Source organism: Pelodiscus sinensis, chromosome 1 (genome assembly GCF_049634645.1).
Source record: "Pelodiscus sinensis isolate JC-2024 chromosome 1, ASM4963464v1, whole genome shotgun sequence".
NCBI lineage: Eukaryota > Metazoa > Chordata > Testudines > Trionychidae > Pelodiscus > Pelodiscus sinensis.
The window spans coordinates 92,974,295-92,990,329 of record NC_134711.1 but is presented as its reverse complement, the minus strand read 5'-3'; the positions used below and the strand labels follow the sequence as shown (position 1 = coordinate 92,990,329).

At 48.0% G+C, this 16,035-nt stretch overlaps 1 protein-coding gene across 5 annotated transcripts in view; it reads right to left on the bottom strand.

Annotated features, from left to right (window-relative positions):
• Positions 1–1,138: 1,138 nt before the first annotated feature.
• Positions 1,139–16,035, bottom strand: part of TMPRSS6 (transmembrane serine protease 6) — a 36,668-nt gene continuing 21,771 nt past the window's right edge. For all 5 annotated transcript variants that reach the window (XM_025189993.2, XM_025189992.2, XM_014578916.3 and 2 more), the window contains exons 13-18: positions 11,377–11,490; positions 10,806–10,922; positions 9,967–10,135; positions 6,952–7,226; positions 3,175–3,311; positions 1,139–2,206 (exon numbers count right to left, since the gene is read on the bottom strand). In XM_025189993.2, coding sequence (XP_025045778.2) covers positions 2,048–2,206; positions 3,175–3,311; positions 6,952–7,226; positions 9,967–10,135; positions 10,806–10,922; positions 11,377–11,490 — 971 coding nt within the window. In that variant the 3' untranslated portion in view covers positions 1,139–2,047. The remainder of the gene's footprint in view (positions 2,207–3,174; positions 3,312–6,951; positions 7,227–9,966; positions 10,136–10,805; positions 10,923–11,376; positions 11,491–16,035) is intronic.

Sequence of the window (16,035 nt, the reverse complement as noted above, 5' to 3'; positions counted from 1 at the left end):
CTGATGCCCACCCACTTCTAAAAGCCCCTCCCCCAGCCTTGTGTGTGTGTGTGGGGGGGGGGGTGACTGAACCTAGGCATCAACTAATTCCGAGGGACAAATAATGAAAAACACGGTCAGGGGGCGCGGGTCAGAGGTTCAAAACAAGGGAGCCAGACAGGGACACCGAGCAGAGAATCCCAAACAGCGCCCACTGCTCCTCAAAGCTGTCAATGGAGCCAGTGGACACCTCCCAGAGGAACTCTGCCCGGATACGTGAAACTAGAGCCGGAGTGATCCATAGCCTGCTCTGCTTCACTGCCCGTCTTCCAGCCTGCTGTGCTTAGCTTCACTGCGATAGCAGGAAGCAGAGTGCCCTGGTCACAGGGTGCTCTGCTTCCCATCGCCATGGTGAAGTGGAGCACAGCAGGCTGGGAAAGGGTAGTGGGGCATTGTGCAGCAGGCTGCCCGGTCACTGCAGCTCCCACCTCGGCAGTGAGCGAGGCAAGGGGAACTCCTGCTGCTCCCTTGCACTAGGCGCCCCTCCTCGGGACTTGGGTGGAGAGTAACTCCAGGCTCCCTAGAAACACCCTTTGCTATGTCTAGACTGGCATGATTTTCCGCAAATGCTTTTAACGGAAAAGTTTTCCATTAAAAGCATTTGCGGAAAAGAGCATCTAGATTGGCACGGACGCTTTTCCGCAAAAGCACTTTTTGCGGAAAAGCGTCCATGCCAATCTAGACACGCTTTTGCGCAAAAAAGCCCCGATCGCCATTTTTGCCATCGGGGCTCTTTTGCGCAAAGCAAATCTGAGCTGTCTACACTGGCCCTTTTTACAAAAGCTTTGCGCAAAAGGACTTTTGCCCAAACGGGAGCAGCATAGTATTTCCGCAGGAAGCACTGATTTCTTACGTGAGATCGTCAGTGTTCTTGCGGAAATTCAAGCGGCCAGTCTAGACACAGCCCCTTGAGTACTGTATAAGCACGGACACATGTTACCGATAATCCATGCTGTCCCCAGGCGGTAGCCCAGAGGGAGAAGATAGGCTCTTCTTGAGGCTCTCCGATTTGGTTTCATCAGATTGCTGTGTATGAAATTCTAGGCTGGCAGACACATTCTCAACCCAGAGAGAGTTAAACACAGAGAGAAAATTTCAGAGCAAAAAATAATTGGTTTTATTCTCAATTCCGGACTGTGTCCTGTAATAGTTCTTTATAAATACAGATCCATCACCATCTACAGTTTTCTGCTTGCGGTCTTCTCCCCTCCCTTGCTGACCATAGAGGATGGAAGTGGAGGAAGATCTTTTGTGGTAAAGGTCTTAAATGATTTCAAGGGAGTGGATAGGAGGTTGCGCAGATGTTTCAGTGGCCACAAATTCTGCCTGGAGGGAGTCCAACTGTAGCATAAAATGATGGTGAAATTACAGCACTGTGGCAGTGACACGTACTTGGGGAAATGGTGATGGATCGCGCCTTGGAGGCTCTGATATACACATAATGGCTTGGTTGAAGCTAACTACACCCTCTAGCTAAGGAAAGAAACAATTAAAGAGATGGGCGAGAAGGAGCGATGTGGGGGGAGGAGAAGGATACATGGCAGGGAAGGAGAGAGAGCCAGATTGATATCACAGTTCCTGGAATCACATTGCTATGTGCATCAGTCAGATTTTCTTGCAGCAAATGTTCCCGCATTGGGACTGGAGATGAATCATGTTGTAGTTCATGTAAAGTTCGTCTCCCCCATTCCCCTGCCCAGAAAGCATCTTCTCAAGATCCCTGGCTTTCCATCCACTCTCTCTCTCTGATGCACCAAAGACCTTTGTGGGCTTGGCCTTAATGTAAGACTTGGCATTTCTTGGAGAGGGTGGAGGAGCTTCCCACTGGTACATACCCCCAGGGCAGATTTGCTTTCACCCCGTTCCAAAGGCTTTAGGCTCCTCAGGCATGACACTTGCAAACAAAACATAGTCTCTGTCGTTCCCAATGTGATGGAGACAAGTGATCAGTGTCAGGAGCAGGTAAACAGCTCAGCCTGTGCCTGGGGAAGGCACGGGTGGACATTCCTCAGCTCATTGTCTGTTTCATCCAGCCTATCACGCTAGTGATCCTGGTGTAGACCCCGTAATAATCTGGACGTGCGCACCCCAGCCCCCAGCTCACCAGGCCAGCCAAGAACCACCTGCCACTGGGCTCCTTGCAGACAAGGGGACCTCCGGAATCACCCTAGAAGAGGAAGGAAACAAAACCATCAGGACATTAAAGTGATGGGGATGGAGCATGCTGAAGATCTCCCACGAGCTATATGAACACATGCCACCTACTTCCTCTCCTCTTTAGGCTACAATCTAACCCCTCTATCCCACTGCCCAAGGCCTCAGTAATACCCCCAAAAGAGCTATGTATCTTGGGCCACTGGGTGTGTAGGATAGAATCAGAACCCCAAGTCTCCTAAGGAAAGGTATCAGCCACTAGCAGATCCTTAATTATGTGTGTCTCCTTCCTCAATAAGCCTCTTGCTTATTCTTCTAGTCAATGGGCGGTCCTCAGGAGGAGACGGGGTGGAGCAAGTCTAAGAAGGGCTTTGATGATTGCAGATTTTAACTGGATCCTAAAATGAATGGGGTGCCAGTGGAATTGTCTGAGGATGAAGGGTAATGTAGGAGCAGGCAGAGAAGGCAACAGCAATCAACACATGATGAGGTCTCAATTTGGAGAGCCCTCTAGAAGGGAGTATGGGGAACAGTCTTCTGGAAGATGGAAAGTTGCTTGGAAGTAGAACAGTGGCTGAGAGGATGTACTGGCCTGAACTCGGAAAAGGGAAAATTCAACTTGCATTATGGTCATCAGCATTCCTGACTATGGAGAAGACCTATGGGAGGAAATGGATAATATTCCCTCTGGAGCCATTTGTGGCTCCACCAATGTCCTATCGCTATGGGGAGCTCATGGGCGACTGAATGTAATCCTGAGAAACCAAGAAGAAAAGTTTCTGCATCTGCCCCAGAGGATAAACGTGGGCAAGATGTGGTAACCTCCAGTTGCAGAAAGAGGGTCTTTCGTCTAACCTCTTGGAATCAATATACTCCTTACCAAAGCTACAGCACATGTTCAGGGGACAAAGACCCCTACTAATCCATTGCCAAATTAACCCCCCCCATCTAAGGTTGGAGTTCCCACATCTCCTCTGTCACCTGGCAGGCGTCCTTCTTGCCCTTGTGATAGCCAGCACAGAGCATTCTGGGAGAGATCTGGTAGTGATAGGCCTTGCTGCAGATGTCCTGCTGGATCAGCTGCACATCCGCCTTCTGCAGGATGTTACTTGTGTGCCCTGGATACAGAACACAAGAACAGCAGGTGAGTAACAACAGAATTCCCTGCCTCTTCTTTAATCCCCAAACTATGGCCACATCTCCTGGCTCTCGGTCTCTAGTTCTTCGAAAGTGCTACAGTTTGATCACCATCTTATCCTCCACTTATATCACATCTTACTCCTTCCCCTAATCCTGACTCTGGATTCATATCTTTTATTGTTTCAGTTCATGGTTCTTGCCTCAGCCACAAGGCCCTGCATAATTGGGCCCTATTCAGAAATACCATGCAGCCTCTTTGACCCAGCGCGGGGGACAGATAGAGATGTCTGGAGGATGACAGTTCTGTTTTACGGCAACTTTTGTGCTTTCAAAACATGGGTTTTTTTGTACTACACTGCACTGAAAACACGGCCTTTTGAACATCCCCACAAAAACAGAATTGTGCTGTGCTGTCTGGGTTTAGATCCAATCCAGGATCTAAATTCAGGCAGTAGTGTGGGTACATAGACTGGTGATTAGCTAGGGATGGGGGAGACTTAGGTTCAGGTCCCTGGTCTGTCTGACTCAGATCCTGGATGAAAACCTGCCCCCTTTGAATTAGGCAGCATCTCTCTGATGAAAACTTTATGCAAAGGATAAGTCTCCATGAATGTTCCAATCAGCTCCATGAGGGGAACAGGAGACACATGGTGGGCTGGAATTTTACATAGGCAATACTGTGTGAGTGTAGCGGGTTGTAATGACCACCTCACCAGAGGCACACGTTGGGATAGCCCTGAAGGGTTGTGCTGGCTCATGCAGCTGCTGATTGAAGGAAGTGCAAGCTGCAGCCTCTCTATCGGTGTGATGGTGCCTGTCCTGCACAAATGCAGGGATATATCTGGGCCCTGTGTCATCCCTTCAGCCAGCTCCGCTCTTCTCGATGTCTCTCATGACTGTGCTCTGTCTCCTTGTCTTGACCTCTGCTCCACCCCTTCTCTTATGCCACCCCTTGTGTTCCAGGCTTCTCCCTGTGTTCTGAGTCCACAGCTTCAGACATTTTGTCTGTCCAGAAAGTGTCTACTCCTCCTTGCCCACTCCTTTCACAAAGCTGCCCCACATTGATCTTTGTGCCAATAGTGCCCTCCCATTGCCAGGGGAATTCTTTCCTGGCATTTCATACTCACCTGTCTGAATTAAACAGTAATTTGCTCATTGGCAGGGAACTGAAACGGAAATCTGAAATAAGTGAGGCTATTTCTAGACTGCAGGCTTCTTTCGGAAGAACCTTTTTTCAGAAGAGATCTTCCAAAAAAACTTCTTCTGAAAGAGAGTGTCTACACACAAAAGCACATCGAAAAAGCCATCTGCTTTTTTGAAAGACAGCATCCACACTGAATGGATGCTCTCTCGCGTGTAAGCTGTGATTACTATGGGAGGAATGGCCACCAGGGCACCTGTGCTTTTTCCTCTTTCCTCTTCTTGTGAAAGAACTCCATCTTCCGTGTCCAAGAGCTCTTTCACAAAAAGGCTTCTTCCTCGTAGAAAGAGGATTACCAATGCCGGAAAAAACCCCTCTGTTCTTTCCATTTATTTTCAGAAGAACGCGATTACAGTGTGGACGTTAACTCAGGTTTTGTTGGAAAAACAGTGGTTTTTCCAACAAAACTCTATAGTGTAGACATACCCTGAGCTCCCTGTTTCTAAAGGAGTTGTTCCAGCCTACAACTACTTAGTATTTGGATCCTTGGAGAATTATAGCTATTTGATTTCTCACTGTAGGTCATCTAGCCCATCTCCCTGCCAGGGCAGGATTCTTCTTTACTATAATTTTACTAGTGCTTTTCCCTGGGTAGTTTTAAATGACCTGTGTGTGGGGGGGGGAGGGGGGGCAGGGGCGCTACATTTTCCAAAGTAACACATGCTTTTCATGCCTTCTTATTTGGGATGCTCAACAGCTTCAAGGGGCCTGATTTTTTTTTTTTTTTTTTTAATTTCAGCTCTTTTTGACAGTCCGGGTCACCAGCCACTATAGGAAAGTTGTCAGCGTTCTACTACTCCCTTCAGAAGAAGACTCTGTGTGTGTGTGTGTGTGTGTGTGTGTGCGCGCGCGCGCGCACATATGGCTGCTGTCCGCACAGAATGATAGTTACAAAAATCCTTCATGCTCCTTTCACTCACTGATGAAGACCCTTCTCTAAGACTTCAGACCCAACGTTTCCAGCTGAGAACTGTCCAAGAGCAGTGCACCTTCCCATTCCAGTCCTCCCAGGGTGACTCATACTGTTTTGAACTAGGTCCTATAAGGTGAGACAGCTAAAATCTCTCCTCTTTTTGGGGACTAGTGGGATTACGTCTTTATGCTGTGACACTGCATCAGTATGTGATAATTCTGCATGATGCAGTGTGATTGTCCACTAGGAGGAGCAGGAGGGCATCTTGTGGCAAAGCTGATGTATTGTAGGTTGCAGATGCATTAAGACAGGGATTCTCAGACGGGTTTGTGAAGTTATTGCACAGGGGGTGTTGCGAGCTGTCAGCTTCCACCTCCAAACTCCGCTTCACCTCCAGCATTTATAATAGTGTTAAATATAAAAATGTGGTTTTAATTTATAAGGCAGGAGTAGGGGTCATGTGCAGAAGCTTGCTATGTGAAAGAGGTCACTGCTACTGCAGTTTGAGAACCACTGCAGTAAGGTAAAGGGCGTTGGCAAATCAAAGCTTGGAAATGGAACATAATCCAACTTTTCTTGGGGGGACCCTGCATCAGATCTTGGCTAAGCCCATTATCCCTTACTGAAGTGGTGGTGTGAGCCTCCTAGCATCACAACACAATGTATCTATTTGGGTATGTCTAGATTACATCCCTCTGTCAGCAGAGGGATGTAAATTAGACATATCGAAATTGCTAATGAAGCGGGGATTTAAATATCCCACACTTCATTAGAATGAAAATGGCTGCTGCTTTTTGCCGACGTGACACTTTGCTGGCAAAAAGCGGCAGTCTAGACGGGGATCGGTCGACAATGAAAGCCTTTTCTGACCAATCCTGTAAACCTCGTTGCATGAGGCATAAGGGATCGGTCGGAAAAGGCTTTCCTTGTCGACCAATCCCCATCTAGACTGCTATTTTTTGCCGGCAAAGTGTCGGGGCGGCAAAGAGCGGCAGCCATTTTTATTCTAATGAAGCGTGGGATATTTAAATCCCTGCTTCATTAGCAATTTCGATATGTCTAATTTACATCCCTCTGGCGACAGAGGGATGTAGTCTAGACATACCCTTTGGAAGAAGATTTCCAAAGGCACAAAGAGTAATTAGTCCAACTTTCCATGAGAGCTGGGTGCAGGGCTGCTGACAGCAGGGGTGGTGGTGGTGATGATATAAAGGGGACAGTTGCTGTGAGGCCTGGTGATTCAAATCAAAGGGGCCTTGGACTCCAGCCACTGTTGCTGTGGTGGTGGTAGGCAGAGCTCCAGGACCCTTTGAATTGCTGCCAGAGCACTGCTCCGTGGGGCTCTGAGAGCTGGAGATGGAGGGGAATGCCACGCTCCAGCTGGCACTGAGGCCTGCCGTGGCTGTCGGCATCTATCTGCCTTTTGTGCTTTTTAAAAATTCCCCTTTATGTAGCTCCTGAGGAAAATAAATAGCTGCAGGATCCTGACAAGAGCAGCATGTACCTCCTTCCTTGAGAGCCCCCCATCCGGTGATCCAGCAACGGAGGCCAGGTTCAAAGAGGTGGGAGTGGGCGGGCAAGCAGATGGGCTGAATGAAGGATGAGTTTATAACTGGGTGGTCAAGCTGGAGCAAGGCCACGTCGTAGTCATGACTGTCCTCCTCGTAGTACGGGTGCAGGAGGATACGGCTCACCTTGAAGGACGCCTCATTCTGGCTCGTGATGTTTTGGAAGTACTTGCCCAGGTAGACAGTCCAGATGAATGGGGAAGCCAATCCGCTGGGGACAAGTGAGAAAAAGTGTATCTGTGTTTGAAAGACAGGTAAGGAGTATGGCATGGAAAGGAAGAGTGAAAAATTAGGTGAAATGAAGGAGAGTGAGGGAAATGAGGAGAGGGCTGAAAAATCAGAGCTACAAAGGTTGGATAAAGGATGCTCTCTCGAAAGCGCTGATAGCTATTCACAGAATAGCCACCAGGGCACCTGTCCTTTTTTCGATAGGGGTTTTTTGCACAAAAGGGGGCAGTTCCCAATCCACACACACCTAGGGTTGCCAGATGGTTTCAGAAAAAAATACCGACCCCCCCCCCAAAAAAAGGACCCTGAGAGTTGATAAGCAAAAACAAAACAAGACAAAAAGAGTGTGGCCCCTTTAAGAAACATGTGGTGAGGCTTTTTGGCCCTAACAGGCTGCCAGTGGCTGCTCGCCATCTTGCCTCACTGCGGGGCTGGCCAGCTCCCTGTGGAACCCAGTAAGCACTAGGGTTGCCAGGCTGCCTCCGTATTGAGCTGGACAGCCTGGGATTTTCACCTACTGGCTGGGAAAAAAAAATCAGAAAGTACTGGACACTTGGCAACCCTACACACACCTTTTTGCGCAAGAGCTCTTGCTCAAAAAGGAGTTATTCCTCGTAGAAAGTGGAATAACTCTTGCACAAGAACCTCTCCGTTCTGTCGATTTACTTACACAAAAAATGCACTTGAGGTGTGGACACTCTGCGAATTTTTGCTCAAAACCATTCATTTTTGCACAAAAACTCTGCAGTCTAGACATAGCCTACGATTCATCTTTGTCATCATGCTTCTGAACCCCAGCCTGCTGGTCCTGGCAGGGCACATGCCCAACTGTGACTATTTCTTTTTCCCTTCTCTCCTTTTCTTCTTCCTACCCCAGTATAAAATCCCAGTATAAAATAATAAAGGTAGTAAAAATAAACCCCAGTCTATATAACACATAACTAGCAAAGCAGCACTATCTCTAAACCCTATTTATTTGGGCTATGTTTAGACTGGCATGATTTCCTGCAAATGCTTTTAACGGAAAAGTTTCCTGTTAAAAGCATTTGTGGAAAAGAGCATCTAGATTGGCACGGACGCTTTTCTGCAAAAGCACTTTTTGTGGAAAAGCGTCCGTGCCAATCTAGACGCACTTTTGTGCAAAAAAGCCTCAGTCACCACTTTCGCACAAAACAAATCTGAGCTGTCTACACTGGCCCTTTTGCGCAAAAGCTTTGCGCAAAAGGACTTTTGCCTGAACGGGAGCAGCATAGTATTTCTGCAAGAAGCACTGGTTTCAGACAGTAGGAAGTCAGTGTTCTTGCGGAAATTCAAGCGGCCAGTGTAGACAGCTGGCAAGTTTTTCTGCAAAAGCAGCTGCTTTTGTGGAAAAACTTGCCAGCCTAGACATAGCCTTGCTGTGCTGTTGCAGACATTTTCTCTACCCGTTGTCTGTGTTTCTAGAGGGTACGCTCCCCATGGCTGTGAATGTCTCTCTTCAGTGCTTGCCCAAGTTCCTAGTACAATGGGGCTCCTATTTTAACTAAGGTCTTTGGCTGCAACCAATATACAATTATTCTTAGGAGTAGCAGTACCACTAGGGGGCTGTGACATGAGTGACAAAGCTTGAAGCCCACTTTAAATGATAAGAATCCCACAGAGTGGTAATTCATCAGTGGCCTAATGCCTATTGGGTGAGGGACCAATGCTTGAGGTCCACCAATGCTCTCATCACATAAAGCTACGCTGGGCTTCCCCACATCCGTCCCCATTTACGCTTTTCATGCATGAAGGAGAAAACATTCCAGTTGTGTATGTTTGTAGGACTCATGACCGTGAGGGGGCTGCTAATGCTGGCCAGAGCCAAGCACAGGTTAGATGAGAGCTATGCAAGCTTCCCTCCCCTCCCCTTTATGCCGTCCCAGGGCACCCCAGCACCTCCCTGTTACCACTGTCCTGGCTTCATACACTCTAGGGATGTTAAATATCGGTTAATTGAATAGTCAATTAACCTCGTGAATTCTCATTGATTACTTGACTATTCTATAGTCCCGGGGGGTGGCACTGGCAGCCAGTGCGCTTCGGCCCTGCTCCCAAGTATCCCCTGCCACTCCGCACCGCTGCCTCTGTATCAGAGGCAGCAGTGTGGGGTGCCAGGCGGGAACTGATCCGTGAGGGGAGCCAGTTTAAAAAACAGCTCTCCTTGCAGACCAACTGCCTATCACCCCATGCTGCTGCCCCTGATAGAGAGGCAGCAGCACGGGGTGGCAGCAGCTCCTGTCCGGGGGAGAGAGGGGTGAGCCCCCAGACCCAGTGCAAGCTGGAACTGAGCCAGGCTGCCTGCCCACCTGGCTCCTAATACACTTTAAAAGCAGAGCCACAGCCGGGGTAGGTCCCAGACCTGGCATGAGCCAAGACTGAGACAGGCTGCTGGCCAACCTGCTAAAAAAATTACTGGCGGGGAGAAGGGGAAGGAAAGCGTGTAGTCTATAGCATTAACCTATAAGCTTTAGCTTATCCATTAATTGGTTAATTGGCTACACTACTGCATCCTTAATACACACACATCTCCAGCAGGGTGAACCTCCTTGCTCCAGCTCTGAGCCACTACCATCAAGCATTCAGAACTGTGTGGCTCCCCTGTGATGTAGCTCCAAGCTGTCTTAGGCTGAGACCCAACCAGCTTTGATTTGAAAGCAGCCTCAACTCGGTCTCCTCTATGGTGCTCTTCCCTCACCATTTACCTGTCATCTTGGAAGCAGTGAGCAGCCGAGACCACCCAACGATTGGCGATCAGCGTCCCACCGCAAACGTGGCTCCCGCGGACCTGCAGGCTAGCCTGCCACGGCCACTCCCCTTCTATAGAATTGACGCCACCCACAATCCGGTTCAAAGGAGCCTGCCATCCACAGTCTAAGGAGAGGAAGATATCACAAATCTTTCAGGGCAGAAAGTGTAGGAGAAGCCACCATACACCATGTCTGCCCTTCCCCTTTGCTTTACAGTCTGCCATTTTACACCCTGCCTGGCACTGGCTGGAGTCATTTTATAGTGGGTCAAAGCCAGAGCTGGTCCTAGAGGTGGGTGAGCCGGGTGGCCGCCTGGGACCGCCATTTTCAAGGGGCCGCCGACAGAGCTGGTCTTAGGGGTGGGCCGCAACTGACCTCCCAAATCCTCCCCCCGGTATTTTTTTAAACAAGCCGAGCGGTCACCCAGGGCCACCAATTGGTTAGGACTGGCCCTGGTCAAAGCTGAGGCAACTGAATAGTGTGAGGCTTTACCCTGTTGTTATCACAGTGAACCCCAAAGGACCTTTTCCACATGCTTGAGCTCAGTCAGCACCAGCTGGGACCCCAGTTCTGAGACCTCCTCACAGCAGCGCCTGATCCAGGCCAGTGGTTGCTCCTTTAATGGGAGCTTCCTCAGAGTAGTAGCAGCGACCCTGACTCCAGCAATGCCAACCTGGGCTCTGGTGGAATGTAATTCCTCCCAGCAGCGCCCAGCCAGCACCCTGCTTAACTCCACCACTGGGAGCTCCCCTCTGGCAGTGCTTAGGAGAGCACCCTCCCTTCTCACGCCTCACCACAGTGCTTCTCATCAGACGAGTCCTTGCAGTCAGGGGTGAAGTCACACTGAGGGTTGGGTTTCTTCACACAGCTCCTGTCTGCACACTGGTAAGCGAAAGGACCACAGGGGCCTCCTGGAAAGATGAAGTCAGATGAGGGAGAAAAGTGGAGAACTGAGGGAGGGTTGGAGTGTTTCAATGGAGAGCATGGGGCAGCCAAAATAAAAAAATACATGTCAACCCCACTGCCTTGGTGAATCCCTAGATGGGCATTTCTTCAGTAATACCCCTGCATCAGCTGGTAGGCTAAAAGAAAGAACATTACTAGCTGTGCTTTGGTGTTAGCAGGTGTCTTGATCTAGGGCTCAACAGAGGAATTTTGTCAACAGCTTATTAGAGAGATAAGACAGGTGAAGTAGCATCTTTGATTGGACCAACTGCCTACCAGCAAAAGGTGTTCCAGTAAAAGCTGTTACCTTATCCACTGTCTCTCTCTCCTGGGACTGACATGGCTACAACTGCACTGCATGCATTGTTAGCTGCTGGGGGGAAGGGGTTTTATCACTATCCAGCAGTCTCCCCTCCCTACCTTCATTGCACTTCTCCTCATCGCTCCCGTTAACGCAGTCCAGGTGCTGGTCGCAGACCTTGGTGAACTCTATGCAAGTGCTGTCCTCCTCACACTGGAACTTCGCTGAGCACACTAAGACCAAAATACCAGGGAGCAATTACTAACCGTCTTTCAGAAAAGCAAGATAGAGGGAAAGAGCAGGTCTATTATCCCTCAGCAGTATGCACCACTAGCCACAAGGGGGCCTCAATTGGAAAGAGCAAGTGGTGTCTGGTCTCAGAGAGGTAGCCATGCTAGTCTATAACTTTAAAAACAGCAAGTAGCCCTGTGGGCATGTCCACACTGGCAAGTTATTTGGAAATAACAAGGCAAGTGTCCACGTTACCAATCCTCTTATTTCAAAATACTGTAAGGGGTTTGTTATTTTGAAATAACAACTCCTGCTTGCAAAGAGAAATAAGCTTATTTCAAAATAGATATTTCAGGAATTATTATTTTGAAATAACTTATTTCAAAATAATCTGATAGTGTAGACGTAGCCTTAGAGACTAGCAAATAGGATCCTGAGCTTTCATGGGTAACACCCACATCATCAGATGAATTGGAGTGGAAATAACAGAATCCAAAGTATATTTAACAGCAAAAGCAGTTACCTGTCAATTGTAGGACCTGTGTTAATGAGGATAATTAAGTATGCTGGATGTGTCCCGTTCATAAATTTGACGTGAAAATGCAAATGTTAAAGGCAGAGGAAATTGGCTTTGTAGTGCGTTAACCAATTAATGTCTTTATTCAAGCCCAAGTGGCCAGTGTCAAATTTGTAAATGAATTCCAGTTCATCACTCTCTCTCTGTAGTTGGATGGCAAAATTCCTTTGTGGAAGAATGGCTAGTTTTAAATCCATGATTGAGTGCCCAGGTAGGTTGTGGAATTTGGTTAGAGAAGACAGGAAATTGTGTATGTCTACACTGCAGTGGCAATACACTTCCCTGCCACGGTTAGGATTGCTCTCTTTCTAATGGCAGAATATTGAACTTTGCCCTATTCCTTCCCCCAAGCCTCACCCTTGCTCTACCCCTTCCATGAGGCTCCTCGCCCTCACTCCTTCCATCCTTCACTTTCACCAGGATGGAGTAGGAGGTTGGTGTGGGGGGGAAGGAAGGGCTCCATCTGGGGATGTGGGCTCTGGGGTGGGGCTGAGGATGAAGAGTTTGGGGTGTGGGAGGGGACTCAGGGCTGCAGCAGGGGTTGGGCTGCAGGGGCGAGGGCTCTAGCTGGGGGTGCAGGCTGTAAGATGGGGCTAGGGGTGAGGAGTTTGGGGTGCATGAGAGGCTCTGTGCTGTTTTCGAGGGCCTTGGGGTGTGGGAAGGGACTTGGGTTGGAACAGGTTTGGGGCATGGAAGGTGAGGGGTCAGGGAAGCACTTACCTAAGGAAACAGCTGGCAGGTTCCTGGGCAGGGGGTCAGGAAAGCTCTGCATGCTGCCTCTGCCTACAGGCACCGCCCCCACAACTACCAGTGGTTGCAGTTCCCAGCTAATAGGACCTGCAGAAGCAATGTATGGGGCAGAAGCAGTATGCCATGCCTCCTTGGCCCCCTGCATGCCTAACAGTTGCAGGGACCTGGTGGCCTTTTCACAGGAGTAACGTGCAACTGTAAGGTCTTGTGCAACTACCTTATAGTCAATTCATATTTCCCTAGATGAGACTGTCTTGTGGGACTGTGTCAAAAACCTTTCTAAAATCAAAATCTACCACGTCCACAGCTTACCCACAAGGTCAGTAACTCTGTCAAAGAAGGAAACTAATTTGGTTCGGCATGATTTGTTCTTGACAAATCCTTATAATCTTATTATCCTCTAGGTGCTAACAGACGGATTGTTTAATAATGCGTTCCCGTATCTTTCTAGGTATTGAGGTTAGGTTGATTGGTCTATAACTCCTGGGGTCCTCTGTTCTCCCTTTTAAAGATAAATACTGTTTGCTCTTCTCTGGTCCTCTGGGACCTCCCCCATCCTCCATACATTCTCCAAGATAATTGCCAACAGTTCCAAGCTGGCTGAAGTAGGTATCCCTAGGATAGACGTCATCAAGCTCTGCCAAAGACAGTGGCATGCCCAAAGTTCATGCTAGGACTGGCATTTAATATAGCCATTAATAACTGAGAGAGAGCATTGAGGTGGCAATATTTGCAGCTGCTGCAAAATGATTTGGTTAGTCAAAAGTAGAGGCAACTGCAGCAAATTTCAGAGGGCAACTCGATAGCAGATTAAACAAATTGTTAACAAATGCTCAGTAATGCATCTAGGAAGAATAAACTTAGCCTGTTTTAAATTAACTAACCATGCAGGAAATAGTCTTGGATGTCATCCTAGATAGCTCATTGAAAGCTTCCATTCAATGTCAGGCCAGGCTCAAAGGGTATGTCGATGCTGCACTGTAACACAGGGCTGTGCCCATAGGCTTGAGGAGTTGGTGTGGTCACTCTGCTTGAGAGTCCACACTGTATTATGAAGCTGGGCTAACAATTGCTGGACGCAGGTCTCATAGCTGTGCTAATATGTCCACACTGCACTACAGAGTGACATAGATATTCTGAATCAGGTCTATGGCTCAAGCTGCATCTGCACTGCAAAATGACTGGGCCTGGATTTGATTTGCAGCTGGACTCTAATGCTGACTGCCCCCCTCCCACACTTCCCGTATGGTCCTAAAAAGTGGGTTCTGAGTGTTTGCTGACCCAAGTCAGACTGATGTGTGTGTGGATGGGCTCAAACATGAGTTCTAGCCTGGGCTTAGTGTGTGTTATGGACATGCCTGCCAAAGTCAAGCAAAGTGTTTGGAAGTATCAGGAATAGGAATAAGAATAATACTGAAAGTACTTGAATGCTATTCTATAAATCAAGGGTGTGCCTTCACCTGAAATACTGGGCCTGGTTCTGGTTAGCCCATCTACAACAAAATTAGAAAACCACAAAGCCAATATGCATCCACAAAGCCATTACACCATCAAATCCTTCCTTCAAACCTACCTCTGATGCCTGCAAAATACTCCACAACAGCTTAGAGGTTGGAGTGGTGTACACAGGCCATAGCATGTTACAGATATTAGGTTGGTTCACTGCTGTCTCATACTCTTTGCTGTTTGTTGCATTTACCTGTTGTCTTTTGTCTTATCATTCAATTAAGTCCTTTGGAAGCAGGGATTGTCTTATTGCTATGCGGGTGTGTGTCCAAACACAATACAACACAGTGGGCCTGGGGCCTCTAGGCACTGCCTCAATATATTTATTTGTGGAATCACTAACCCAAGGAGTTCAGGTGATTAGAGGCCTGGAAAAATCTAGGGCAATAGACAAGGGTTGTTTTGGTTCAGAGATGAGATGAAAAGGAGGAAATTTGACAAGCACACAGGGTAATGAATGTGCTAGAGAAGGTAGAATCATAGCACACTAGAACTGGAAGAAACCTCACGCGGCCATCCAGTTCAGTCCCCTGCCCTCATAGCAGGTAAATCAGGTTGGCTTTGTTTTCCCCTTTTAATAATGCAAAGACATGGAGACATTGAGTGAAATTGAAATGTAGCACATTTGAAACTGAAAAAGGAAAGGATATCTTTTTATATCTAGCTCCTAATTAGCCTGCGGAACTCAGTCACAAGATACAGCTGAAGTCAAGAACTCAGAATTTTCAAGATAAAAGGAGCCATCACGGTCATCTAGTCTGACTTCCTGCATGTCCCAGGCCACAGAATTTCACCCACCCACTCCTGTAATAAACTCATATTCTTTGGCTAAGTTACTGGAATCTTCAAATTCAGATTTAAAGATTTCAAGTTACAGCGAATCCACTATTTATTAGTTCAAACCTGCATGTGACCCATGCAGCAGAGGAAGGTGACCTCTCTCCCAGGAGTTCTGATAATCTGATCTGGGGGGGCGGGGATTCTTTCCTGACCCCAGATATGGTGATCAGTTAGATCTTGGGCATGTGGCTGAGGCCTACCAGGAAGACACCTGGGAGAGAATTCTCTACTGTAATGCAGAGCCCTCCCCATCTAGTGTGCCATCACTCTGGCCTTGGAGATATTTGCTAATATCAGTCAAGACTGAGCTATATGCCACTGTAGGCAGTTTCACACCATCTTCATACACTTATCAAGCTCAGTCTTAAACCATGTGACAGTTTCCCTCCCGCTACTCCCCTTGAATGGCTGTCTGATTTCAACCCTCAACTTGCTGAGGATCAGTTTATATCCATCTGCTGTGGTTGCCAATATTGGCCTCTCATGTAAATAACTCCTCTCCCTCCCTGATGTGTATTCCTCTGATGTATTCCTCAATCATATCTCCCCTCAGCCTTCATTTGGCTAGGCTGAACTAGCCAAGTCTTCTCCCATAAAGTAGGTTCTCCATCCTCATAGTCCTTCTCTGTACCCGGTCTAGTGTGAATTCATTTTAACAGGGTTTGAAAACAGGATTAGACATTTATATAGCGAATGAGACCATCACAGCTACACGAGACATGTGTGGGGAGACAACAAATGATATAAACCCTCCTGCTTCAGATCAAGCAATGAGCAATGGATTTAAAAAGAAACTTCATCCATGGACCGGCAGGGGCGGCGACTTGTATGGCCCATGGTATCTGGGCTCCACCACTGTTGGGGCTCTAGGAGC